Below are 27,075 nucleotides of genomic sequence, written 5' to 3'. Positions count from 1 at the left end.
ACAATGCCAAGTTATCAGAAGTGCCCAGTCATTAAAGTGGAGATATCAAAAACACAAGCCAAGTTTCAAGAAACCATTGGGGCAACCTTGGCCAGCACAAAGCAAATAGGCACAACTGTAAAACCGATGGGGGTCAAGGTTGCCCCAATTGTTTTCAACTTGGCTTGTGTTTTTCAGGCACAATGAAAGCGGATCAAACTTACAGCTTGTTTTTGATATCTCCACTTTAAATGGCTGGGCACTTTTGATAACTTGGCATTTTGTCACATTTCCAATGTGTTTTTGTTTCAGATATCACTTATTTTTTTCACTTATAACACACGCGCGCACACACACATTACGGGAATAGCAAAATTGTTCAACCTATATTGAGACAATGTATTGCTGTTTGGATAGGGTAAATGTAAATAGTAGCCTAGTCTGTTGAATTGCTCACGTTGGGGAAACCAGAAATGTCATAGAAATTTGTTTTCAAGGCTTGTAAGTACACCCTGCTTTTAGGGAAAAATAGGTACTTGGGTATTTGCCTCAAAAATGTATTGAGCACAGCTGGCAACGCATGAGAAAAATCGGATTGGGAAATGCCAGCAACATTTATTGTCACTGTTGAAAATGTGCTTTCAAAAGTTTTCAACAAATTGATGCAATTGTAATTGTCGCAATTGCCGGCATCTTTAGTGCATCTCATTATAATATTTGAGAACCCTTATTTGCACATCTCCACCCCATTTTTGCAGGAACGCCCATAATTACATATTCATCTAAGGCTGAACTGCAAAGAAAAACTGCTGCCACAAGGCATTCCCTAAAAAGTCGCTAACAGTGAAAGTGAATTTAGTACATTTCACCCTAGACTTTCGACTCTTGAGACAGCCACAACACGTTAGTACCTCTACCCCTATATAGCTACAGTATAATTTATTAATAGGATACATCACATTTCTGTACAATATACTTAAAATGTGTATTTATACATTGTTGAATACTTGCCATCCTGTGTGATTAATACTGTTCAATTCAAAGAAAACCAAAGACCGTGCAAACATGTCAGCAACATACACCCCCCATTACCACGACTTTAAATTCAAAATGAGACCCATCTGTGAGATGAAGTTGATGACCATGGCACATTCAACAGTATGTACAAAATAATATAGAATACAAATCATCAAGTTTCATGACAGTTTGATTAGCCAGATGTAAGCACTGAATTATCAACTTATCTCTGCATTTAATTATTTACGAGAAGAAACCAGAATAAAAAAGTTGAAACTGTGCCGTCACTTTAGAATGTCAGTCAGTATTGGAATAGCAGTGCTTGATTATTCTAGAGACCTGTGTACGAGCTACACTGAGCACAGCCTCTGAGGGCCCTGCTCTTTGTGCTAAATTCAAAGAGGCTGTCGTCTCAATCAGCCAATAATTATTTTCTGTGCAAACGGGCTGTAATTTGCTTTATGAAAAAAGCAATTCATTAAATAGACTAATTAAACTGCTTCACCCTTTTAGGCCTCAGAGTGTCTGTCACTCCGTTTTGTACAAAATCACCACCATTTTCACTTTACTAGTTGACACAGGGCCAATATTTTTGATTTGCTTAATTATTTGGTGTAGATTTAAATGCTTTCTTTAAGCAAGGTAGTTCAGATAGGTCTCCAATGTAATGTACTATATGTAAATCTCTGATTCTCACTACACAGTGCAGCACTGAAAATCAACATGATTCGAAACAAGCAGTTCTGAATCCCTGATATTCTAATTTCCATGCAGTTCAGGTTTAAATATCAAGCACTTTGCATGCTGGAACTGCAAACAGAAGCTTTACCAGTCGACACTAGAGGGTACTGTTTCATAAAAAAGACATTAGGTCTTTTTTTTATTTTATTTTTTTAAATGGCAGGCCCTGAACTCAAGCACCTTAACAGTGACTTACCAAACAGTAAAGAAAACACAGTGATTGCAATTGGGACCACTCAGAATGACTGCAAACATCATGAAAAGATAAGGAGAGAAACAAAAATAGTTACTTTACATGAGGTGGAAATGAGTTGTGTGACTAATTAACTGGAAAGTGATACTATCAGCAGCATATCTCCATTGACTCCTGCTCTGTTCTGTCCGGGACATTGCAATGTGGTGATAATAAGCAGGTGTGACATTAACAGCAGTGATATTAAGCAGGCTTGACTGTTTTAATGTCTCAATTTTCTGAGATTTCAGACAATTGACAGTTTTTGCAATGAATAAACACTGCCACAAAGCCTGTCTCAAGTCTCACATGTAATTCTCTCGACCCATCACTAGATGGAAGCATCTACAGCGTGGCTCCCTGGTGAGTTTTCTGGCACAGATGTCTTTGAAATGTCTGACAAAGTAAAGTATAAAAAAAGAACCACATCTTCAACAGTAGTAAAGGGGTGGCATGCTAATCTTTGGATTTTCAGTGCTAGCAAGCATTCTGCCCCCGCCTCGACTAAAAATAAAAAACAGAGCTACATTACAACCTGTCTAATCCGGCATCGCTTGGGACTGGATAATAGTACAGGACTGTACAGCGTGCTGGATTACAGAGGTACATCTAATACTGTACTGTAATCACAAACTATCTGAAAAAAAACTCAAGGGGTGAATTCATACCTGTAAACATGTGCATCATACGTGATTATAAACTAAACAAGAACCACAGGACTCGGTGGCAGAGTGCACTGCTGGGTTTCCTTTGTTTTTAGGCAGACAAGACTTACACATCATGCCGGATTGTAGAGGGGAGCACACCATTCAATAGGGATTGTAAAAGGGACCACACCATTCATTTCAATAGGGATTGTAGAGGGGATCACACCATTCATTTCAATAGGGATTTTAGAGGGGATCACACCATTCATTTCAATAGGGATTGTAGAGGGGAGCACACCATTCATTTCAATAGGGATTGTAGAGGGGATCACACCATTCATTTCAATAGGGATTGTAGAGAGGATCACACCATTCATTTCAATAATGATTTGGTCAGGACCCAAAAACGATGGCGATTTACACACAGAATGCTGGTTTGTAGAGGAGCTGGAGTGGACGGGTGTTACTGTATCAGGGACATGACAAAGTATATCCACAATATGTAGAAATGAAAGTTTGGCATACATATGCCCCTGATTCAGAGAGCATGTGCTAATGTAATACAGACCAAGTTTCATCACAATTGGCTAACCTGTGCCATTACTGGACACCATGTCTTACTATACTGTATATGTCCACTTTGCGCGTGAAATACAAACATACAGAATACATTTATCCTGAGATTATGACATATTCAATAACTTGTGCTAAAGAAGGTCCTTAGCAAGTTTAATCACAATAGGAAAAGTGGTTCTCTAGGTGTAAAGTGTAAAGTGTGATGTACGCCTGTGACAGAGAGAATCTTGGTTATAAATCTCCCTCCCGACCTGTGAGGTTGCTGTGTAAAGGGAACAGAGTGCCTCGGACTGGATGGTCTGACAATTCATTCCAGGGAAAGGTGGAAGCCAGCCATCTAGAAAGGGGGTGGTGCCACGGTACACCAAGTCATCGCCCCAAAAGGGAAGCGATGTGGCAACTGCGGATTGGAGGAGAAACGATTGCACTCGCTAACCGTAGAGGGCGTGACTGACGGTACAAAAGGGGACGTGGCTAAGCGATCTGTTCCTTGTTCATGGTTGAGATGAACCTAAAAGGACCGAGAGTAAAATTACCGCGAGTGTTCAGTGTTTGTTTGTTTGTCGGATTCTAATTGTACTTGTTTGTTATCATTAGACGACTAACACGTACCGGGAGCTGTCACTTATAAGGCCAGCACCAACCCAGACAACACTTCACCATTGTACACCGATAAATTGTATTTCACCACTGCATGTAAACCACTCGCTCTGGACTTGTGATCGTGTGTGTCTGTGTGTGTGTGTTAATACTTGTATTATTACTTCAGGACTGCAACCTGTTGTTTAGAGACAGTGCAATACACATTGCTGTGTATTGCCTGGATGATAAAAATAAAACCTGTTTGGATCGTGAACTTTGTTGTCTGTCTTCTGTTTCATAATCGCATCACCCCACAACGCTCCACTCAACTGTATCATTAGCAGAAGGTTAAGATTTTAAAGCCTTAGTAAGCATTCCTTCAAAGAGCTAGGATATGATATATCAGGGTTATACATGGAGGATACACTCTGAGTTCAGGAGCTGCTCTTCAGTTCTAGTTGCTTGCCTATATTAAGTAAGCTAGATCTTTAAGTGTTTATACTAGCACCAAAAACGTCTTGTGCATAGCAGTGTATTGCCAACAAAACAAAAACATGATCCAAAGTGGCAGATCACTTCTATAAAACACTTTGGCTCATCTAGCCTAGGTTACATATATCTGTGGCAGGCAACTAGAACTGAAGAGCACCCTAACACCAATGTATCAAAATATCAAAAACGTAGGTAACATTGCAATACAAAACACCCAGAATGATTATAGTAAAATGAAATGTGATAAAGTCCCACATAGCCCTGTAAGGCAATGGCTTGAACAGCTTTCCTGGTAACAATTGTTCTGATTGGCAGGCTTATTGATACAACAACACTTCCTAAAGTACACAAGGATGACAAGGCGGTGTTCAAGGCCAGCAGCACTGCTGGAGGGACATCTGTTGCTAGGCAACCCTGTTTCCATACTATCGACAATAGCCCTCACGCACTTGCTGTCTGTCAAGCAGGAAACAAACAGCTGGGTGAGAACTAGAAAATGTGGGTAGAAATATATCAGTACAGCATTTTTATTAAAGAGCCATTCGATATAAACTGTTTGTATTGAGACAGAAGCACCCTCTGGTCTCTGTATACCTTTCAGAGATATCTCTTAGTACAGCAGGTACACCCGAGTGTAACCAATTAACCAGATCTAGCAGCGCTGGAAAGAGGCATGCTAGTGGGTGCAGGTGGAGCAGGTGCCATGGCAACAAGGACAGTCCTGTTGGTTCGGCTGCTCCAAGAGTCACCAGAGTGGATCAGCATGACAAAGGGAAAGCCGAGAGAAAGCTTGTGACAGGGCATGGGCCCTGCACATTAAATATATGTGTTTCTGTGGCCGGCAGTCATGTTGGCTCAGGAGCATGGGAACAGCCCGGAGCCAAGATGCCACCCTTTGCACAGCCACATGGCTTGAAATTAGTTCATTGGTGTGGTGTCTTTCTGGTGAGGCTGATTGTCTGATTGATCAGCAAGAGAATGCTGGGCAGGCAGTTCCTGGTCAGCAATCAGTCAGTTAACCACCTGGAGAATACACCACACCATTTCAAAATGTTGCTTTGGGTGGTGAGTTCTGTGGCAGTGTTAGAGGAGTCAGTTCCGGAAGGACTCAGAGAATGTATAGTTCAGTGAAGGCGCTGCTCAGCATGAACTTTACCCTAAAAATAGAGTTTGCAAAGTGTTTGTTTGGCTACCATGCTAATGTTTATTTTGAATGATTATTTGGAAAAATAAGAAACGTTTATTTGATAAAAGTTCCAGATTTGCCTCCAGTCTGCCTGAGTGATGGCTGCTTTACCACACAGCTGTGAGTGACGGCTGCTTTACCACACAGCTGTGAGTGACGGCTGCTTTACCACACAGCTGTTAGTGACGGCTGCTTTACCACACAGCTGTGAGTGACGGCTGCTTTACCATACAGCTGTTAGTGACGGCTGCTTTACCACACAGCTGTGAGTGACGGCTGCTTTACCATACAGCTGTTAGTGACGGCTGCTTTACCACACAGCTGTGAGTGACGGCTGCTTTACCACACAGCTGTGCATGACGGCTGCTTTACCACACAGCTGTGGCTGCAAACGGAGAGCAGATGTTCAGAGAGGGAATATAATGACTGAATGCAGTAACACTGTGGAGACACCTTCATTAGATAACTGTGCGGAACCTGCTTCCTATCTGCAACCTTGTTTATTTCTAGAACTGTTTCTCTGGCATAGCAACCCACACAACCAGCAGAAAGCCTTAAATAACATGACATGGTGCACACAGACAAGCTCATAGAAACATACTCTCTCACAGTCCTGCTTGATATCTCAATTAATACTTGAAGAGCTACAGCACAGCACATACACTCTGCTCTAGAAGCTACTGCAGGCACAAGCATTTACATTACCTTTTTAATACAGGGACTGAAAACAGGGTTAGAAATGTCTATTTACATATAGAAGCAGCGTTAGTAAAGCAGGAATGAGACTGCTACCCCTGTAATGCAGTGTTAGTAAGGCAAGTGTGAGATGGCTCGCTTACCTCCAGGGATGCAGTGTTAGTAAGGCAGGTGTGAGATGGTTAGCTTACCTCCAGGGATGCAGTGTTAGTAAAGCAGGTGTGAGATGGCTAGCTTACCTCCAGGGATGCAGTGTTAGTAAGGCAGGTGTGAGATGGTTAGCTTACCTCCAGGGATGCAGTGTTAGTAAGGCAGGTGTGAGATGGCTAGCTTACCTCCAGGGATGTAGTGTTAGTAAGGCAGGTGTGAGATGGTTAGCTTACCTCCAGAGATGCAGTGTTAGTAAGGCAGGTGTGAGATGGTTAGCTTACCTCCAGGGATGCAGTGTTAGTAAGGCAGGTGTGAGATGGTTAGCTTACCTCCAGGGATGCAGTGTTAGTAAGGCAGGTGTGAGATGGTTAGCTTACCTCCAGAGATGCAGTGTTAGTAAGGCAGGTGTGAGATGGTTAGCTTACCTCCAGGGATGCAGTGTTAGTAAGGCAGGTGTGAGATGGTTAGCTTACCTCCAGGGATGCAGTGTTAGTAAGGCAGGTGTGAGATGGTTAGCTTACCTCCAGGGATGCAGTGTTAGTAAGGCAGGTGTGAGATGGTTAGCTTACCTCCAGGGATGCAGTGTTAGTAAGGCAGGTGTGAGATGGTTAGCTTACCTCCAGGGATGCAGTGTTAGTAAGGCAGGTGTGAGATGGTTAGCTTACCTCCAGGGATGCAGTGTTAGTAAAGGGCTGCAGGGACTACATGGACTGCAGGGGCTCAGGAGTGTTGGGCTCTGACAAGTAGGAGACAAACTGCAAAGCAAGACACATCACATCGGTCAATTAATTTACACACTCAATAAGAGAGAACTTCTTCACTGCATAGCATAGGAAACAGGTGTTTTTACAAGGGTTACAGAACACCCTCTTAAAAGACCTTTTACTCATTTGCACATTTTATTCGGTTGGAGTGAAAGCAGCACGTAACTCAATTATTATTCCAATCAAGGAGAAAACAAATCACTTGTGATATAATATCGCGATTGTCTCCTTCTGCATTCTTTATTCCGTTGCTTAATTATACACAGTTCATCAGCCAGCAAATAGCAGAGCTGATACCTGCTGGCAAATAAACTCTAGTTAGGTAAAAAAAAAAAGCACTGGCTGAGACAGTTGCTAGGGTAGAGACTGGCTTGGTTGCTTAGCAACCTGGTAAACGCCAGAGAAGGAAGCTGAATCATCTTTGAAGTGGGTGGGGGTACAATAACCACATCCATTTACAAATACTTATTGCCATTTCAAATGGGTTTTTGTTTTTTTTAACAGATTATGCTATTTCAGCGAAGCTAAGGTCTTTATGCTATATCAGAATATTTTCATACTACTACTATAGAAAACCTTTCTTATATGCATTTAGTTGTTTTGTTACGCTATCATTCATTTACAACGATACTGTAATGAACGCACTCGCTCTCAGATAGCTAATATACAGCTGCTTACACAGACCCTGATTTGCACTAGTCTTGCACCACCTTACCCAAGAGAGCATTAGGCAGTGAAATATTAGTGTTAATCACAGTCTGTGAAACCAGCCCATGAAGTTTGATCTGTCTGCTCCGCAAATGGATGACAATTTCAACACAACTGGATAAGCAGTTCTGTGCACATGAAGTGTAATAATAATGGGTTATATCAACTTTACTAGGGACATGCAAACCACAGGACCCCATACTGCAGATGACAGTCATGAATGGCTGTGTTAAAACATGCAGACCCCTGGGTCTCCCTCAACCTCCCTTCAGGCTCGCCCTGTGGCTGCCAGCAGCAAAGCTCACGCTGCTTGGGGATACATCAGGCTGCTCTTGTAAAATATTTCTGCTAAAACAACAAAGTGACAGCTCTGCAGGTTGCTTCTGCTTTCAAAGCATGTCTCTGGGGCAAATGACAACGAAACGGCAAATGTGTGCGTGGGGAGCTGGAATCCATGGCACAGGAGCAGACGAGAAGATTATAGAGCAAGCGTGTTTGATATGACAGTGCCTCACAGGATTGCTGTGGTGCTGTGTGAGCGGGTGGCTTATCAAACGTTTCATTTAATGCCTTCAGCAATGCGATTACTCAGACTTATTATAACTGGGTGCAGGGCTTTAGTCAAAATTTGCCTAAGTAAGATAAGAAATTGCATTATGGAATACACCGGAGATAATGACTGACTTCTCACCTTACAGAAAACAAAAATGGCAATATAAAAAACATCATTACCACGGCTAAAATATGCACTACTATCAATATTATCCATGATATACTAACCGTTTGAATAGCTGGGGTGCAATTATATATTGTACTATAAATACAGAGGCTGCTAATGAAAACTCTATTAAAGTAAGAGCTCCCGAGGGATGGTTTAATGAATGTTGCTATAGCTGGCATTGTCTCTTCAATAGAAGATGCATTCCAGGGACAGGTGCCGTGGTACAGCAGTGTCTGCAGCACCCTCAGCCAGCAGGGTAGTCTTGTTATTCATATACTGTGCTGCTGCTGTTGTTACTCCTGTACAGAGCCATTCACTTGGGGTTGATATTCTTGGAATTTGAGAATTTACATCAGATGGGTCCACATAAAGTTACATCACAGAAAAAAAAAAAAATTCAAATATGTTTGTTAAAGGTATAGATTTTTGTTAACCTGTTACTTGTAGCAAAATAGTTCCATACATTTTCTCCACCGTGAACATCCAGTCATTATATACAGTAGGTTTCAAATGTGCAGTTTTGCAAACATTCATTTTTCCTTTTAAACTATCTGCTTGCAAGCTGTGCTTTTAGGCGTTCTTGCACTTCCTGCTTCAGCCAGTAGCATGACCCCGAAGACACTGCTGAGGTGAAATAACCCAGGAAGTGCAACATATTTCTTGTGAAAAAGGCATGTACACTTCCTTTAACCTAAAGTAGTATGTAAGTTTATTTATTTATATAGCGCCTTTCATACAACAGTATCTCAACGCACTTTACAAGTAAAAAAATATATATAATAAAATGATAAAATAAAAAAAATGAACATGAAAAAGTTCTAGTAAAATAAATAAAAACACCAAAAAAGCATCAATATTAGTAGACAAATTAAAAATAAACAAAACACTTAACATTTTGTATAAAATAAGTCCAAAAAAGTGAGTTTTAATCTTGATTTAAAAATACTAAATCACTCTGCATCTCTATATCAGATAGTTTATTCCATGATCTGGGAGCATTGTAACTGAAAGCTCTTCCTCCTTTTGTTTTTGTCTTAATCTTTGTAGAAGACCAGAATCAGCCGACCTTAAAGCATGTCAGGAACGTTATGAGTTCTAACCGGGGCCACTGTATCAAAAGTATTTGATAAAAGAAAATTCTAACTATCAACTAACCTATCAAATGAAAGAGACGTAGCAGCGCTGAGCGTTGATAGCCTCAGTATATCAGAGAGCCTGGAGGCAGCTGATGAATTTGTTTTGCAAGTTTTAATGTATCGCACTGCACTCTTAGTCTGTAAAGCCAACTTAATCTCAGAAAGAATAGCCAAATGATCACATATAGTAGTATCTAATGTTGACAATTTTTGAACATCTAAGCCATGAGAAATGATTAAATCTAATATATGGCCACGATTATGCATAGGCCCTGTAACATGCTGAGTGTAATCAAGACAATCTAAAAGCCTTAGGATCAGATTCAGCACCAACATGTACATTAAAATCTCCAAGTAGAAGGACCCTACTGTGTTTATCAGAAAGCCATGATAGGAAATTGGCAAATTCTGTCAGAAAAGATTCATTAAATTGAGGCAGACGGTATATGATTACAATATGAACAGGTAATTGCATATTTAACATTAGTGTCAACGATTCAAATGAAGAATAATATTCATTATTTTCTTGTTTAATATTGGTATTTGTGTGACAAATAGTGGCAAGTCCACCCCCCCACCCCCCAGAGCGTGCCTTCTGCAAAAAAGTCTAATGTGGAGGAGAAGCCTCTATCAGGGAAATACTATCAGCAGCACTGAGTCATGTTTCCTCTAAACATAACATGTCAAGGCTGTGATCTGTAATAAAATAATGTATTAAAAAAGATTAATTGGATAGAGATCTAACATTCAATAATGCTAATTATAGATTAGTATTTGCAGCTGGCAATGTTGGAGCAGGGTTAATATTTGTGAGATTACTAAGGGAAGCCTCTAAAGATTTGCATAGAGGCATAGAATGGGAGCCATTTGATTGTGTAACTTCTATTTTTTTAAGCAAATCAGCCTCAATTGTATTTGTTCTCCCTCCCACCTCCACCTCTAGTTTCAATTATTAGCTAAATGACGTTCAATATGTTCTGCAAATCTACTTGCCCCCAGTTTATTTAGGTGCAGCCCATCTGTTAAATAATACCCAGAGGTTCCCCTGAAACAGTCCCAATTATTTATAAAACCAATACCTTCTTGTGTACACCAACCAGCTAACCACTTGTTTATTGATCATATTCTGCTGTAAATGTCATTACCTTTACCCACAACTGGTAATAAGCCGGATAAAAAGATTTTGCCTCCCAGTTTTTTTTATTTCTTTGTCAGAGATCTGAAATTTTCCTTTGAAGATTTCATGTTTTAAATACATGTTTGCCATATTGAGATTTCTGTCCTTTTTCTGTCATCTAGCTTACCTGTGTGTTTTTTGTGTTAAGAAACCATGCGATATTGTGACCTTTCAACTCAACTGTCTTCCTGCGATCTAAAGTATATATATGCGAAAGATGTCCATCAGTTTTCCTCTACTTGTTTTCACTTATATTCACGTATAGGTACATGATAAAATATATAATGTCCAATTCAGTTCCCTCACCGCAGCAACTCCCCACACAGCTCAGGAGAACTGAAGGTCAGTGGGTGTCCTCCAATCCCCAAGCCAGTCGCCTACTTACACCCAGGAGCGCCACAGCGGATGTTAGCTACCGACCCCCAGACTCAAGGACAAAAGCCAGCCCTGCAGGAGTCCGCTTGAGGACTCAAGAGGCGCCTGATCACAAGTGTGCACTGTAGCACAGTGAGGTGACCTGACAATTTTGGCTCCTTGACCCAGCGCCAGAGCCAATGCTCTGTGTGGAGTCCCACGTGAACACTGGCGAGGCGGCACAGCCAGGAACCTGCACTGCCCTGACTGCACGACTAACACAGACATGCTTCACCCAGTGTCTTCATCAGTCCCTGGGAATTTATGAAGATCTATACAATCTTCCTAGTAAAATACGTTTAGAGGAAATGAACAATGCTTTCTCATAATGTGCACGTCTCAGGTTTGCTTGACTGTTGAAAAGGAAGACAACAGTTAACTGCACACACAACTGAGTGGATGCACTAAAGGGTTGTCATAGAAATGGCATTCCTCACATACCCGGTGCTGTGTAGACCGCTTTCAAATGTTTCAGATCATTAGGGAGAGACCATCGTTCGCTTGAATTGGGGGGTGTAACAGGGCGAGCAGCCCTGTACATTGTTTTGTGTTATTTTTAGAACGAGGGTTCATCCTCCGCCCCTGTGCAAAGTATTGTTTTTGTTTTATTATGATTTATTGTATTTATGTCGGCGAGCGCCGTATGTTTTATTGTATTGTATTGTATTTATGACGGCGTAGCGCCGTGTTTGTTGTTTTGTTTATTTTTAAAACATGTCCTGGCAGAGGCGAGATCGGTGCTCGTCCTCTGCCAGGTGTAATAATTAAAACTCGTGCAGAAGGTGGCCATCTCCCGAATTAATTAGGCGATTTAATTTGTTGCTAATCGGGAGATGGTCACCTGTTATAAAAAGCCTGCAGCTCTCTAGATCGGGGTGGGTGATAGAGACGGAGAGCGAGAGAAGGTTTATTTAAAAACGAAACTAAAGCATAGCCTACAGGAACAGTGACAGCGACTGCCCAGCCTGACCTGTATGGTGTATGGTTTATTTATTTTGGATTTTGTGTTCGTGATTTGTTTTTGTTTACCCTTTTATTTTGCTCTGTGAGCGACTGTTTTCTGTTTGAATATTTTATTTATTTTTTTGGATTCATTAAATAAAACGGCGCCCGCGCCACTGCACAATACCTTTTTGGTTTTGTTGTCCCTGCTTCTGCCGTGACGTCAGACCCTCAGCCATTCCTGTCACACGTGGTGTCCTGCGTGGGATCGCAGCGCCTCCAGGACGCAGGCAGAAGTAGGGTACTGCATCTTTTTCATTTTTTGTTTCTCGTTTTTTGATTGGGTGGAGTGAAGAGGAGGAAGGAAGATGGGAGGAAAGAGGTTGGAGGAAGCTTCGTGGTGCCTGCACTTCACAGAAGTGAGGCACTACCAGAGGGAAAGTGCTCCACAGAGGCCACCTCTCCAGAGAAGGATGGAAAGGTATGAGAGCTGGCTGAGGGACCCCAGCGCCCCGCTGTGGTTAAAAACAGAGGGGAGACATCTGCTGGGGGACAGCAACCTGGATATCCTCTTGGACTTCGTTAGGCTGGAGCCAGAAGTTCAGAAAAAAGCCATCACCAGAGGATATCCAGGGCTCATAGAGGCCTTGGAGAGGATGACCCAGATGGTCGACTGGGTCTACCAGGAGCGAGAGGGGAGAGAGCGGAAGGTGAGGAGAAGGAGGCAGAGAGGGAACACGGACCTGGAGTGGGAGGAGCCCGAACGTCCTGCGCCTGAGTGGGAGGAGCCCGAACATCCTGCGCCTGAAAGGGAGGAGCCCGAACGTCCTGCGCCTAAAAGGGAGGAGCCCGAACGTCCTGCGCCTAAAAGGGAGGAGTCGGTGCGTCCACGGCCCGAGAGGGGGGAGTCGGTGCGTCCACGGCCCGAGAGGGGGGAGTCGGTGCGTCCACGGCCCGAGAGGGGGGAGTCGGTGCGTCCACGGCCCAAGAAGGGGAAGGCCGAAGGTCCACAGCCCAGGTACCGGCCAGCAGAGGGGGAATACCTGCTGGTGCCGCCTCCATCTCCATGGGAGGACTGTGAGTCGCTCCCACCTCCGCCAGCAGAGGGAGCATACCTGCTGGTGCCACCTCCGTCTCCATGGGAGGACTGTGAGTCGCTCCCACCTCCACCAGCAGAGGGAGCATACCTGCTGGTTCAACCTCCACCGCCGTGGGAGGACTGTGAGTCGCTCCCACCTCCGCCAGCAGAGGGAGCATACCTGCTGGTGCCACCTCAGTCTCCATGGGAGGACTGTGTGTCGCTCCCACCTCCGCCAGCAGAGGGAGCATACCTGCTGGTTCCACCTCCACTGCCGTGGGAGAACGACGTGTCACTCCCACCACCAGCAGAGGGAGAATACCTGCTGGTGCCACCTCCGTCTCCATGGGAGGACTGTGTGTTGCTCCCACCACCACCAGCAGAGGGAGCATGCCTGCTGGTTCCGCTTCCACCACCGCCAGCAGAGGGAACATGCCTGCTGGTTTCCCTGTTGCTGCCAGAAGGGGAGGAGCCGCCTTCGCTGCCAGAAGGGGAGGAGCCGCCTTCGCTGCCAGAAGGGGAGGAGCCGCCTTCGCTGCCAGAAGGGGAGGAGCCGCCTTCGCTGCCAGAAGGGGAGGAGCCGCCTTCGCAGCCTGAAGGGGAGGAAGCCCTGCCGCCTTCGCAGCCTGAAGGGGAGGAAGCCCTGCCGCCTTTGCAGCCTGAAGGGGAGGAAGCCCTGCCGCCTTTGCAGCCTGAAGGGGAGGAAGCCCTGCCGCCTTCGCAGCCTGAAGGGGAGGAAGCCCTGCCGCCTTCGCAGCCTGAAGGGGAGGAAGCCCTGCCGCCTTCGCAGCCTGAAGGGGAGGAAGCCCTGCCGCCTTCGCAGCCTGAAGGGGAGGAAGCCCTGCCGCCTTCGCAGCCTGAAGGGGAGGAAGCCCTGCCGCCTTCGCAGCCTGAAGGGGAGGAAGCCCTGCAGCCTGAAGGGGAGGAAGCCCTGCCGCCTTGGCCGCCTGAAGGGGAGGAAGCCCTGCCGCCTTGGCCGCCTGAAGGGGAGGAAGCCCTGCCGCCTTGGCCGCCTGAAGGGGAGGAAGCCCTGCCGCCTTGGCCGCCTGAAGGGGAGGAAGCCCTGCCGCCTTGGCCGCCAGAAGGGGAGAAGCCTTGGCCGCCAGAAGAGGAGGAGCCCCTGCCACCTTTACCGTCAGGAGGAGAGGAGCAGGAGCTACCTCTATCTCCACCACCACCATTGGGAGAAGTGGAGCTCCTGCTGCCGCCTTCATGGCCAGGGGCTCCCCTCCCGCCGTCAGCATCGCCTTGGGTCGCCTGTGTCTCCCTTGCGTCTCCTAGGGTTGCTGCCGGTCCTGCGTCGCCTCCCGAGGGTCCGCTGCCGTCGCCTCCCGAGGGTCCGCTGCCGTCGCCTCCCGAGGGTCCGCTGCTGTCGCCTCCCGAGGGTCCGCTGCCGCTGCCGTCGCCTCCCGAGGGTCCGCTGCCGTCGCCTCCCGAGGGTCCGCTGCCGTCGCCTCCCGAGGGTCCGCTGCCGTCGCCTCCCGAGGGTCCGCTGCCGTCGCCTCCCGAGGGTCCGCTGCCGTCGCCTGGGGTCGCCAGGGATCCTGCTTCACCTGGGGTCCCTACACTGTGGTCGGAGCCCCACGGAGGGGAGCTGCCGGCCATGAAGAAAGGGGGAGAGGTCAGGAGACCAGCTCCCCCAGCCGCACTTTCGCGGCCGGAGATAATGTGGTCGGAGCCCCACGGAGGGGAACTGCCGGCTATGAAGAAGGGGGGGGAGGTCAGGAGACCAGCTCCCCCAGCCGCACTTTCGCGGCAGGAGTTTGTGTGGCCAGAGCCCCACGGAGGGGAACTGCTGGCCATGAAGAGGAGGGGGAAGGTCAGGAGACCAGCTCCCCCAGCCGCAATTTCGCGGCAGGACAGAGTGTGGAGGGAGCCCCGGAAGAGGGAGCTGTCGGCCACGAAGAATTGGGGGGTGCTGGAGATTCCACCATGGCCACCCCCCAGAAGCAACTTGCTTCCCCCTCTCCCAGGACTTTGAGACTGAGGGGGGAGGTGGCCGTTGGGGCCATGTGTGCGTTGCACAAGGGGGGGGATATGTAACAGGGCGAGCAGCCCTGTACATTGTTTTGTGTTATTTTTAGAACGAGGGTTCATCCTCCGCCCCTGTGCAAAGTATTGTTTTTGTTTTATTATGATTTATTGTATTTATGTCGGCGAGCGCCGTATGTTTTATTGTATTGTATTGTATTTATGACGGCGTAGCGCCGTGTTTGTTGTTTTGTTTATTTTTAAAACATGTCCTGGCAGAGGCGAGATCGGTGCTCGTCCTCTGCCAGGTGTAATAATTAAAACTCGTGCAGAAGGTGGCCATCTCCCGAATTAATTAGGCGATTTAATTTGTTGCTAATCGGGAGATGGTCACCTGTTATAAAAAGCCTGCAGCTCTCTAGATCGGGGTGGGTGATAGAGACGGAGAGCGAGAGAAGGTTTATTTAAAAACGAAACTAAAGCATAGCCTACAGGAACAGTGACAGCGACTGCCCAGCCTGACCTGTATGGTGTATGGTTTATTTATTTTGGATTTTGTGTTCGTGATTTGTTTTTGTTTACCCTTTTATTTTGCTCTGTGAGCGACTGTTTTCTGTTTGAATATTTTATTTATTTTTTTGGATTCATTAAATAAAACGGCGCCCGCGCCACTGCACAATACCTTTTTGGTTTTGTTGTCCCTGCTTCTGCCGTGACGTCAGACCCTCAGCCATTCCTGTCACAGGGGGCTATGTGAAATATTCAAGGCCTGTTATATTCGGTTTTTATTTTATATACAATTTCCTGGGAATTTATCAGTGTTTATCAAGAACACTGGGGACGATCACAAAGGCAGCTCGCCTGCTTCTGACTGTGTAAAGCTGTGAAGTTAACCAGCATCAGTGCTTCAGTGTGTTAAATTGACAGACCTGTATTGCACTAAAACTATTTTCTATTTAAATAAATGTATCAGCTGAATGTAAAGTCATGCATTTTCAATGAGTAATCAGTATTTTCACATGCTTGAACAAGTACCGTCCTATACCTTTAGTGAAACCCGAGAATACAGAGCCTTGGTGATATTATATATCAAACCTCAGAATTCTACCAAAAATAGCCAAACTCAGTTATAGTGTATGGTCACACTGGTGAAAAATACCTGTATATCCTTATGAAACGAAATATATTGTAATATAATGATGAGATATTAAGAAATATTTTATATCACACATGTGGCTAAATGTCCGGGAGTTATTTTTATTAGTTATTTTACAAAAATGTAATAAGCACATTTTATTATTATTAATTTATTAGCAGACGCCCTTACCCAGGGCGACTTACAATTGTTACAAAATATCTCATTATTTTTACATACAATTACCCATTTATACAGTTGGGTTTTTCCTGGAGCAATCTAGGTAAAGTACCTTGCTCAAGAGTACAGCAGCAGTGTCCCCTACCAGGGATTGAACCCGCAACCCTCCGGTCAAGAGTCCAGAGCCCTGACCGCTACTCCACACTGGATTTTGCAACGCAAAGCCATTCTATTGCTGAGAATGCTGCATATTATTAAGAGAAACACTGCTTACGAAACGCTGATAGTCTCATAATATTTTAAGATGGAAGAACAATGTGATCTATTTTAATAGCTGAATTTCATACAGACTGAAGAATGCTCTTCTCTACACCCAGCCCACCTGTCAGACGGGGGGAGCTCCGTGCTGCGTACTCTGTACTGCCTTGTAAACAGTAATAAATTAGCGTACAGAACCTTCAAATGAGTTCGGGGAGCTACAGTGTTGTTACTGATATCTTAATCATAGAAAATGGAAACCTTCAAGGCATAAACAAGCTATGCTATAAAAAACCATGACACACCGGTTTGTATTTGTGTGAAATCCATCTTCAATAGAGGAACCGTAACAGTTCAATAGATATTACAGCTTGTATAGAATTAGACTTGCTGTAAATATCTTAGTATCAGTGTAAGTTGCAGGCACACAGAGCAGGTGGTTGCTATTGTAGAAGTAACAGTGGCTGCTTGCTTATCTCTGTAGCCATGATAAGAGCAGTCAGCTTGTTGACTCAGTGGAATAACCAATTCCTATATCTGCTTTTAAACAGACATTTGTCTTGTAAAATTATTGTAAAAAAAAACACTGTATGCTTACAAAAACAACTAAACTATTTCATGGTGTTTGCAATCCTCCTGAGTGAGATGATCTAACTTGAGATTGTCTGGAGAATCCTCAGTGACACCACGGAACAGCCTTCCTCATTCTATATTCCAAATCATGTAACAATTAAGAAATAAGTCTCGTCGTAGGATATCGCTACCCTGGGGTGCATTGGGAGACACGAGGCAAAGCTGAGCTCCTTCAACCAACCAGAGAAGTGTCGATACCCTGTGACACACAGCCTGGTGCCACACTGCGCTTATGCAATGGCTAAGAGATCATCTGAAATTAAAAACAACCAACGAGGACCTCTCAGGACATTACATATCTTACTGAAATGAATAGGAAGTGATTGTAACCACTAACCCTTTAACCCTAACCCTAAACCCAGAACCACTTACCTTGACACTGAGGCTTCTAGTGAAAACGTTTTCATTGAATTAAGTTTCTTTTTGAGATTCTAAATTATTTGAGGTAACTGTTTTAACCTAGTCTTTAGTCAAAATGTTAAGTAACGATATTGAAATAACAAGCTAACTAAATAAAGTTTTTTAACATATTATTTTTCTGTTTACTTCTAATAAATAAAATTAAATATACCGTATATAAAATATAAATACAGGGTGATTCATAATCATAATTCCCACAACATTGTCATGCATTGCCAAAACTGCAGGGTACGTGGAGGATCATATGCAAAGGAAATGTCTGTGATGCTCTGTGATGTACAATAATGTCAACATTTAAGTAGAATTGAAAACAATCCAAAACAACAATGTTGATAGATATAGATATATATAGATATAGATAGATAGATAGATAGATAGATAGATAGATAGATAGATAGATAGATAGATATGCTGTACTCCACAAATTAGTTTTTATTTCTCCAGCATAAAACCAGCATCGTAGCATGTCTGCTTTGCTATTAAACTATTAAGAATTATATAATAACTCAAACTTAATTCACAAAAAACAACAACATGGAATAATATTATAATACATTCCCCATATTTCATAATGATATATATATTCCTCCCGCTGTTTCATGAATCATACAAAAATAACATTATTTTTCATCATTATTAGAGAGATAGACTGTACACCATATGCATATGTTTTTAACATAAAGATACTTTATAAAGATAAATATAAAGATTCTATTCACAGCCTATTCTCAACTCTTGTGGATCATAAACAGACATGAATAATACAGAATGCAACATTCCCCTTGCTCATTTTTGCACCTACTGAAGCTCTACACATCTCCTCTCTGCATTATTTATTTTACATGTGAATGTAGAAATGTCAGCCATCAATATTAATAAGGAAATGTAATATTAAAATACTTACTCCAGGGTTAGGGAAGGGATTTTCAGCTTGTCTCTTCTAGATTTCATAGCTACTCACGGCTCACACTAGCTGATGTTGTGTGCGTTCCTTCCTCTATACAGATAACTGCACAAAGACAGTCATAGGCAGCATGGAGCAGGGGCTGGATCTACTGCAATCCAGTGTGGATTCCCCAGGCATCGCCTTTTAACACAGCCCTCTACGATTCCTTCTAGGAATAGAAAGCTAATACAATCTGTAGCAGAGTTACAACGATGATAGGTGGTGAAATAAATAGATGACTGCATTGAATCACTGAACCATGTGACTGGTGGGGTGAGAGGGGGTGCACAATCAATCTCACTGCCCTGGCTGCTCTTCAATGTTTTCAGCACTGATAGTCGCTGTCATGTGAATCTGGATTTCAGCTGTAGTTTCCTCTCCTGGTAATCAATTAGCCACAGGTCACAGTTTTACTTCATATTTTAGTAAGCTCTGAATTCAGCTTGAGGAAGAGAAAACGTATTTGAAAGTAAATGAAGGGCTTGTAAAAGATGAGGAACAATGGCAATAGCCAGAGAACAGTGCCTACGAGCTCCTCAATCCTGACCTGAACCCCCTGCCTGCCATCCAGTCCTGGGCCTCTCTCAAGCAGACTGACAGTATTGTTCACTGTAAGTGGTTTGCTTGGCTAAAGCGTCCTGTGGCGGAGTCTCTGCCCCTATATATATATATATATATATATATATATATATGTGTGTGTGTGTATCTTAGGGGCGGACACTCTGCCACAGGACCCTTTAAAAAATCTGCTAACTGCGAGTGTAGATATTGACCGCTGGTCCACACACCACTGAACATCCCTATTTCGCATGTATCAACAATATTCAGAAGAAATAATGACATTACATAACCAGTTATGCACCAGTGTTATCACTTGAAAGTATGGGTCAGAACTGGGCTGAAATGTGGGGAATGAAATTTGTATATTAAAGCCATCAATCAGTTACATGAAAAAGTTGTGATCTATATCTAAAAAGAAGGTCATTTTCAAGTTTCAATTGCATAAGCAACTTCTATATATATCTTAAAAAGTGTGACAGAGAGTGGAACGGACAGACAGACAGCCTCAGATGTGTGTAATAGTTATATTGTCCAGACTGTACAAGATGACATCTCTGCTACAATTAGCGACCGAACACAAAACACACACACACACACACAACGCATTAACTTACATCTGTGCTGTATTTAGGTCCTGCCAATGTATTTATGGACACCATAATCTATGAACTCTGCAATATTCTGAATTCTGAGCAAAACTGCACAAGGATACACATGGAAAAATAAGAATGTGGTATTACAAACAATAATTCCATTAAAGGTGAAACAGCTTCATAGTAAATATACTGTTTTTGGCCTTCACTTGTAAGAAAACCGCTATCTTATAGACCTTTGTTCTTTTCTAAAAATAAATAAATAATATAAGAAATACAAACTGTGATACCTGAGTAAAGGTTTACCACAGTAAATCTGCACAGTAATTTTGCAGTTTTTACCATACCTGACCATGCCTTACAATGCTTGCCTATGTTTTTTCATACCTCTCTGTGCTTTACAATGCTTGCCTGTGCTTTACCATGCTCTCACTGTGCTTTATTACACTTTGCTATGCTTTTACTATGGGAATCTCTTAGAAGGCTAGTCCCAGAATGAAGCTTCATAAATCTATTTTCATGTTAGGCTACACAGACAAAATGTCTGGCTTTGTTTTCATGGTTTTGAGAGAGTAGAGTCACCAGTTCTATTTAGTGTCTCCTAGAATATCAAAGCTCAAATCTTTAACCTAAATAGCCATTGAAGCAGCCTGCTGATTGACAATCCAGGCATTCCTCCTTCAGCACCCCTGATTTGATACAGGAGAGTGACCCCATCTCCATTGCATGCCTTTGTGTCTGCCATGTTGCCAAGTTGTGTTCTCATGGCAACCAACACAAATGGTCCAAGTCAATGGCTAGCTGAGGGGAAAAAAACATCTTGGAAAACCCTTATACCATGTGTTGTTCATACTGTATATTCGTTTTTTTAATGTTTATTTTTCAGGAGTGCACAACTGTACCACGGTCTTTACAATAAATGCAATTTTCACTATTTTTTTGTGTATACTGTTAGTAACAAAACCCTCAGGGGTAGATGTACTAAAGTGTCGGAAGTCTAGGGTGAAATGTACTAAACATGCGCAATGCTGTTAGCGACTTTTTAGGGAAGGCTTTGTGGCAGCAGTTTTTCTTTGCGGTTCAACCTTAGATGAATATGTAATTATTGGCGTTCCTGCATAAATTTGCAAAAAGGGGGCAGAGGTAGTGCAAATGAGGGTTCACAGATATTACAATGAGATGTACTAAAGCTGCAGACAATCGCGACACTTACAATTGCATCAGTTTGTTCAGAACTTTTGAAAGCACGTTTCAAAACAGTCACAATTGTTGCTGGTATTTCCCAGTCTGCTTTTCTCTCGTGCGTTGTAGCATTGGCTACAGCACAGCAGCATAAGAAATGTGCTGTCTGCTGCACTTAATGGAGTGGCAGAAACCTGGCCAGGTGATTGTGTTCTGTATGGATAAGACTAATCTCATTAATTAATCATTTAAGATAAATTATCTTAATAACAGGGTTTGTTAGTAAAAAAAAAAAGCTGAAACTAAAGCTTCACAGTCATTCTATCCTCACATTTTAAAGTTACTCGATCTCTGTACTCTGGGTTCTGTAAAGGGGACTATTAAAATCAATATGATATCCAATCAAGGCACTAACAATCAAACCGTTTCCCTAATTAAGAGAAAAAAAGGGTTAGGTGTGTTTAAATAGTTTCTTTTGTTCTGGTGTTAGGGGTTCGGGTTTGTTAGGAGGAAGCAACCTTCTGAGCTATCGTGTGGAATAAAACTCAGTGAAAGAAGATATTCTCAGTGTTAAATAGAAAGTGCTTTGCTGTTTCGTTATTCTTTTGTTCTTGTTAACGGAGTTAAGTGTATATGTGTACTGCTTTTTTATTTACTTCTCTCCTGTCATGATGTTTGCTGCCGTTCTCCCAAGGACACTGCCACCTCCTCTGGTTCCCTTCAACAGGTCTTTCCATTTATATAACTCCCAATACAGTACCAGGACTTTCAAGGGGTACTGGAAACAGGCCCAGGACGCTGAGTGAGATTGAACTGTGTTTTTTTTTTTTTTTTTTTTTTACTTTTTCTGATAGATTATTTTGACTGGGAGAACTGTTTTGTTTTGTTTATAGGGTTAAACGAGCGCCTCGTACATAAATCTCATTTCGTTTGTTTTATCTCGGGGTTAAACGAGCACCCCGTTATCTAGGCTCATTTCATGTTGTTTTGTTTGATTAGTCATGCTCCTGATTTGTTGTCAGATGCACATTATATTGCTTTAAAAGGACTTTTTTTTTTTTTTGTTCTCAACACTCTCTTGTAGTTTGCTGTACAGACTTTTTATTCATATATTTGTTTTTTTAAATGTGTGAATTGCTGTAGCTGCTGTGCATATAAATGTATTGTTGTACTGTAAGGGCGTGGGTTATAATTAACTGGAGGAGCTTTATTTGAAGATTGTATATATTTTGCATACTATTGAAGTATTTCTTGTAAACTTCTGTTGTAATTTGAAACTGACTGACCCAGCGATTTTTGTTTTTCTTGGATCTGTGGCTCAACTCCCCTTCCTTTTATATTATCCATATATTCTGGGGGGCAGTTTTATTATTAATTCCAATAGGGATATTTAATATTGGGTTTGTCCGTGGAGTTGAGTTTGTTACTAAGTTGCAAGTTGTGCTCAATGCATTTGAGTACCTAATTTTCACTAAAGTCAGGGTGTACTTATAAGCCTTGAAAACAAATTTCTATGACATTTCTGGTTTTCCCAGCATGTCGGGAGCAATAGACTGCACATGTGCCACTAACCCCTCCAGCTCATTCTGAGCATCTGTATAGGACCAGGATCTATTGTGTGTTAATTGTCTAGGCTACTAAGTAGGCCAAGTTAAAAATAATAATTAAAATAAACCCTAAACTCATTTGTTTTCAATTTAAAATAATCTTATTCTCATTGTACACTAGTGTACAATGCAGCAGCATGATTTATTTTGTGTTCGGTAGTCTGAAGTAAAAAAGTACGCTAGGTATTCATTTGATTTTACTGCTGTACTGTATAGGGCAGCAGTGTGGAGTAGTGGTTAGGGCTCTGGACTCTTGACCGGAGGGTCGTGGGTTCAATCCCAGGTGGGGGACATTGCTGCTGTACCCTTAAGCAAGGTACTTTACCTAGATTGCTCCAGTAAAAACCCAACTGTATAAAAGGGTAATTGTATGTAAAAAATAATGTAATTGTATGTAAAAATAATGTGATATCTTGTAACCATTGTAAGTCACCCTGGATAAGGGCGTCTGCTAAGAAATAAATAGGCCTACTGTACAGATTTATATTTTTTATAATGTAATGTGTAGCGTACCCAAAACACATTACTGTTATTTCAGCGCAATGATTTACATTTAAAATACATCGAGAACTGTAAATGTGTATGTGTGCGATTTTATTGTATTGTTTTTAAACCCAACACCTCCTTATGTCGGACATAAGGGGCTACTCTATGATTTATGAAAAGCTTTTTGGGGGTGAAGGTTGGGACCCAACTATAGAATCTGATGGGATTAAACTGTCTTTCATTTTTCATATATATATAACAGTTAAAATAGGTAAAATGAATACAGAGCAGAATGCATTGTATAGATGATGTTTACATTTAACAAAAACAATGTTATTTTGATTCCTGCACCCTTGCATGTATAGACGTTATCCTTCAGGCACCCTCTGCTGCAGCAAACCACAACTCAACTGCCACGGTTTATTTGAACAATGTCGCACGACTCTCGCAATGTATGCTAGAGATCTTGCTAAGAAGACGCAACAAATTTTTTAATTAATACATTGCGGCACTTTTCATTAACATATTTTCTCTTGGTATACGACAAAATGTATAATTTGCAAATTGTCGCAACAAAAATGCAAACTGCGTTTTTTTTTCGCGCTGCGACTGGCCCATCTTAGTTCATCTACCCCTTAGCGTTCCAGAGCACCCTGCAAGGTTTACAAGAAATGTATTGCGTTACCTTTGCTGTGTCCCTTGTCTGTATCGCAGCGTTATATTTTTTTGCATTTTTAATCGCACATCCTGGGTTATTAATCAACTGGACAAATACATTCTCAATGGCAGCGCTCTGCAGTAGAAAGAGAATTCCTCTTATAGGGATGGCAGTGTATCGGATCATGCTCCTGTAACAATTGCTGGGATACCTTCACACAGACTGGGATTATCAAAACTTCATGCTGATTCAAAACTGTATCACATCTGTAAATACAATTAAGTCACGTCCCCATTGGAACCAGTTAGCAGCAACTACACTTCTACCTTTGCAGAGAGTGTAGATCTCGCACTCAGAATGGCAATGACAAAACTATTGAAATGTTTAAACCACAACTGGTTCTATAGAAACAGATTAGTGTTTAATAAGTCTGTTTTTTATTTAGATGTAATGACTTCTAATAAGTTGTAAGTGTTCGGTAGCTGCCTCTAGTCTAGTAGAGTGCATTTTCTCTTGCACTCTTTGTATGACACACCCAACAAGGAGTGTGCACTTGCACTTATAAACATACCAATGACAGCTAACAGTATCATGGGAAAGCAGATCAAAATGGCCTACATTCCCAGGACATGTGAAAATGGGAACATACTGTATGTAAAGACAGAGTTCTCCATACATCGCCAGATTCTGACTCTCAATAATTTGTGCTAAAGAATGTCCTAACCAAGTTTTATCACTACCTTTTAAACTGTAGGGGACAACATTAAAGGAAACCCCCCTCTCAGTGCACTGGACATTACCACTGTGAAGCATCTGGGGTTAAACTCCCCTTACACAGCTGTCTGGTGCTTGAGTGAATAGTGCATGTCCTGATCTGCACATCTTAGCTTTGTGCTCCATCAACCTGGATAACCAGTTGCAAGCTCGTCATGTGCTAGTTTTCATTAATAAAATATAACCCAGTAAAGACTGCCACCCACAGGCAGCACTGGCATACTTCAATGGAATAGAGATCCTTAGCCTGGTAGGTTATCCACATTTTTTGCCCTATGTATTGTAAAAAACAATTGGTCCTATTTACAAAACTTCAGGAATGTTTTGTTAGGGACTGTTTTTTTAAACCAATATGGATTTATAAATGTTTCCTAACCCTTTTCATGAGTCTTGCAATGTAATTGTATGTAAAAATAATGTGATATCTTGTAACAATTGTAAGTCGCCCTGGATAAGGGCGTCTGCTAAGAAATAAATAATAATAATAATAAAAATAATAATAATAATAATAATAATAATCATCATTCTTGGTGGTTCTTATTACAATTACTTAAATATTGAGTTTTTTAAATATTTTTTTGTCTGTGTTGCTTTGACAAGGAGTTTGGGATCTGCTTATCAGTTCTAGTTTCCTGACACAGACTAGCCGTGTGTGTTTATATTAGTACAGCAACATCCAGCACCATCTAGTGCACAGGAATGTATTGCCAGCAAAAAGAGAACTGGTTTCCAAAGTGGCAGACCACTAGATGGCGCTGGTTCTTACGTCTATAAAGACACTGATCTAGCCCACATTACATGTCTATGGTGGACAACTAGAACTGAAGACTAGCTCCTGAAGTTGGGTTGAACTTATTGAAGTAAACGAAAACAGTATTTGAGTAATTGCAGTTAGAACCACTCAAATTGTGCAAAAAAAAACAAAACATAAATGTACGATCAAATTTGAAGCTAGTTTTTTCCATAAAGCTTGCAATAAATGAACCCTTTTTTCATGAACTGATTTAGGCAGGGTTTGAAGTGCATCCTCCTTTTTTAAAATCACGTTTAACCTAAAAGAACATTTATAAAACAGTCCTTAAAAATATTCATTAAAACAATTTGTGTGAATCTCAATCATTTGTATTTTAAAAAGGGTGTGTGCATCTTTTATATGAAAAGCACGATGCATTGGATGCTGTTAATAAGAAAAAGTGTGACAAACAATATCCCAATCGCTGCTCCATCAGAACCAATTCTCAATCAGCAGGGAGTTCTATCGGGATGCAGAGGGAGCCCATGTATGCAGACTTCAGAGTTTTAGACCTATCTAGAGAACTGCATATCCAATTCTTTAGCATTATTGGGAGCATCTGAATGTGCATAAGCAGGTGCTTGTATGTATGTCTGTCTATGTATAGGAATATGTCACGTTTACAGTCTATCTAGACAACCGCTTGTCCAATCTTTAACTACCTGAGTATCAGAATCTGGGTGTTTATGATGGAACCTGTCTGTAAGTATGTATTCTTAACATATATACGGATGGCATGTTGATATTTTTCATGCTACTGATGCTATAATGTTTTATTGCCAGCAGTGGTGGGGTTTTTTTTTGTTGCTATCATGCTAAAATACATGCATGGCAGAAAATGAATAAAAGATCACGTGCAAACGACCATCGATGCTCTTCCGGTTCCTATCAACTGATTGACCTCAAAGCAGAGCCTCAAAGAATTCCACTGATTTCAGCATCAACAACGTGGCAGCTGTAGGTAATGCACTCCATACCCTCAGCACTCTCTGTGTAAGAAGTGTCTCCACTGAAAACTAAATCCAGCATTTCCAATAAAGCACACGTATCACCTGTCATCAAGCCCCCTGGCAGGGGAAAGGAAACCGGTTCGCTTTCCATGTGCAAACACTCACAGCACAACATTGTATTACACTAGATTAGGTGTAGATATTTACCAGCCAGACAAAAGACACTGCATTCGTCAAGAGAGGTGTCAGTAATGAACAGTTGGTACTTACATGCTGCCTCTCCTTGGAAGACTCAACTCCTTCTGTGAATTGAAAGAAACGAAATGCGAGGCATTAACAGTCAATAAATGAACGTGTACTTGTGTACTATTGCAGCATTCTGGATAGGTGTTTTAAATTAACGGGACTGTAACTGGCAACAGAATTCCATAAATCTTGTCATGCACTTCCATGTGTTTATCTGGATCTCAGATGTGCAGTGCTGAAAGAAACATATGTAACAGTAAGCTGGATTTCCATTTGAAGCATGCTGTCAGGCTGTGCTTGCTGCGTCACCTGGAGGATGAAATTCTTTCCAGCGGTTCATGTTTTGTTGTCATATGAGTAATAATACTATTTAATTAGTTTTGATAATGTATTGAAAAAAACAAATGTTGACTGATCAGCAATACAAATGTTAGTCTACATATG

At 42.2% G+C, this 27,075-nt stretch overlaps 1 protein-coding gene across 4 annotated transcripts in view; it reads right to left on the bottom strand.

Annotated features, from left to right (window-relative positions):
- The window catches only part of LOC117428992 (microtubule-associated serine/threonine-protein kinase 3-like), a 95,266-nt gene that overhangs the window by 62,749 nt on the left and 5,442 nt on the right, over positions 1-27,075 (bottom strand). For 3 of the 4 annotated variants that reach the window (XM_059014855.1, XM_059014856.1, XM_059014858.1), the window contains exons 2-3: positions 26,656-26,687; positions 6,964-7,053 (exon numbers count right to left, since the gene is read on the bottom strand). In XM_059014855.1, coding sequence (XP_058870838.1) covers positions 6,964-7,053; positions 26,656-26,687 — 122 coding nt within the window. Of the gene's footprint in view, positions 1-6,963; positions 7,054-18,739; positions 18,858-26,655; positions 26,688-27,075 lie in introns of those variants that run through there. The other variant, XM_059014857.1, reaches the window with a different exon arrangement.

Source organism: Acipenser ruthenus, chromosome 49 (assembly GCF_902713425.1).
Source record: "Acipenser ruthenus chromosome 49, fAciRut3.2 maternal haplotype, whole genome shotgun sequence".
In the NCBI taxonomy this organism is placed as follows: Eukaryota; Metazoa; Chordata; class Actinopteri; order Acipenseriformes; family Acipenseridae; genus Acipenser; species Acipenser ruthenus.
The sequence above is the reverse complement of the archived record's forward strand: the minus strand, read 5'-3'. Positions and strand labels throughout refer to the sequence as shown.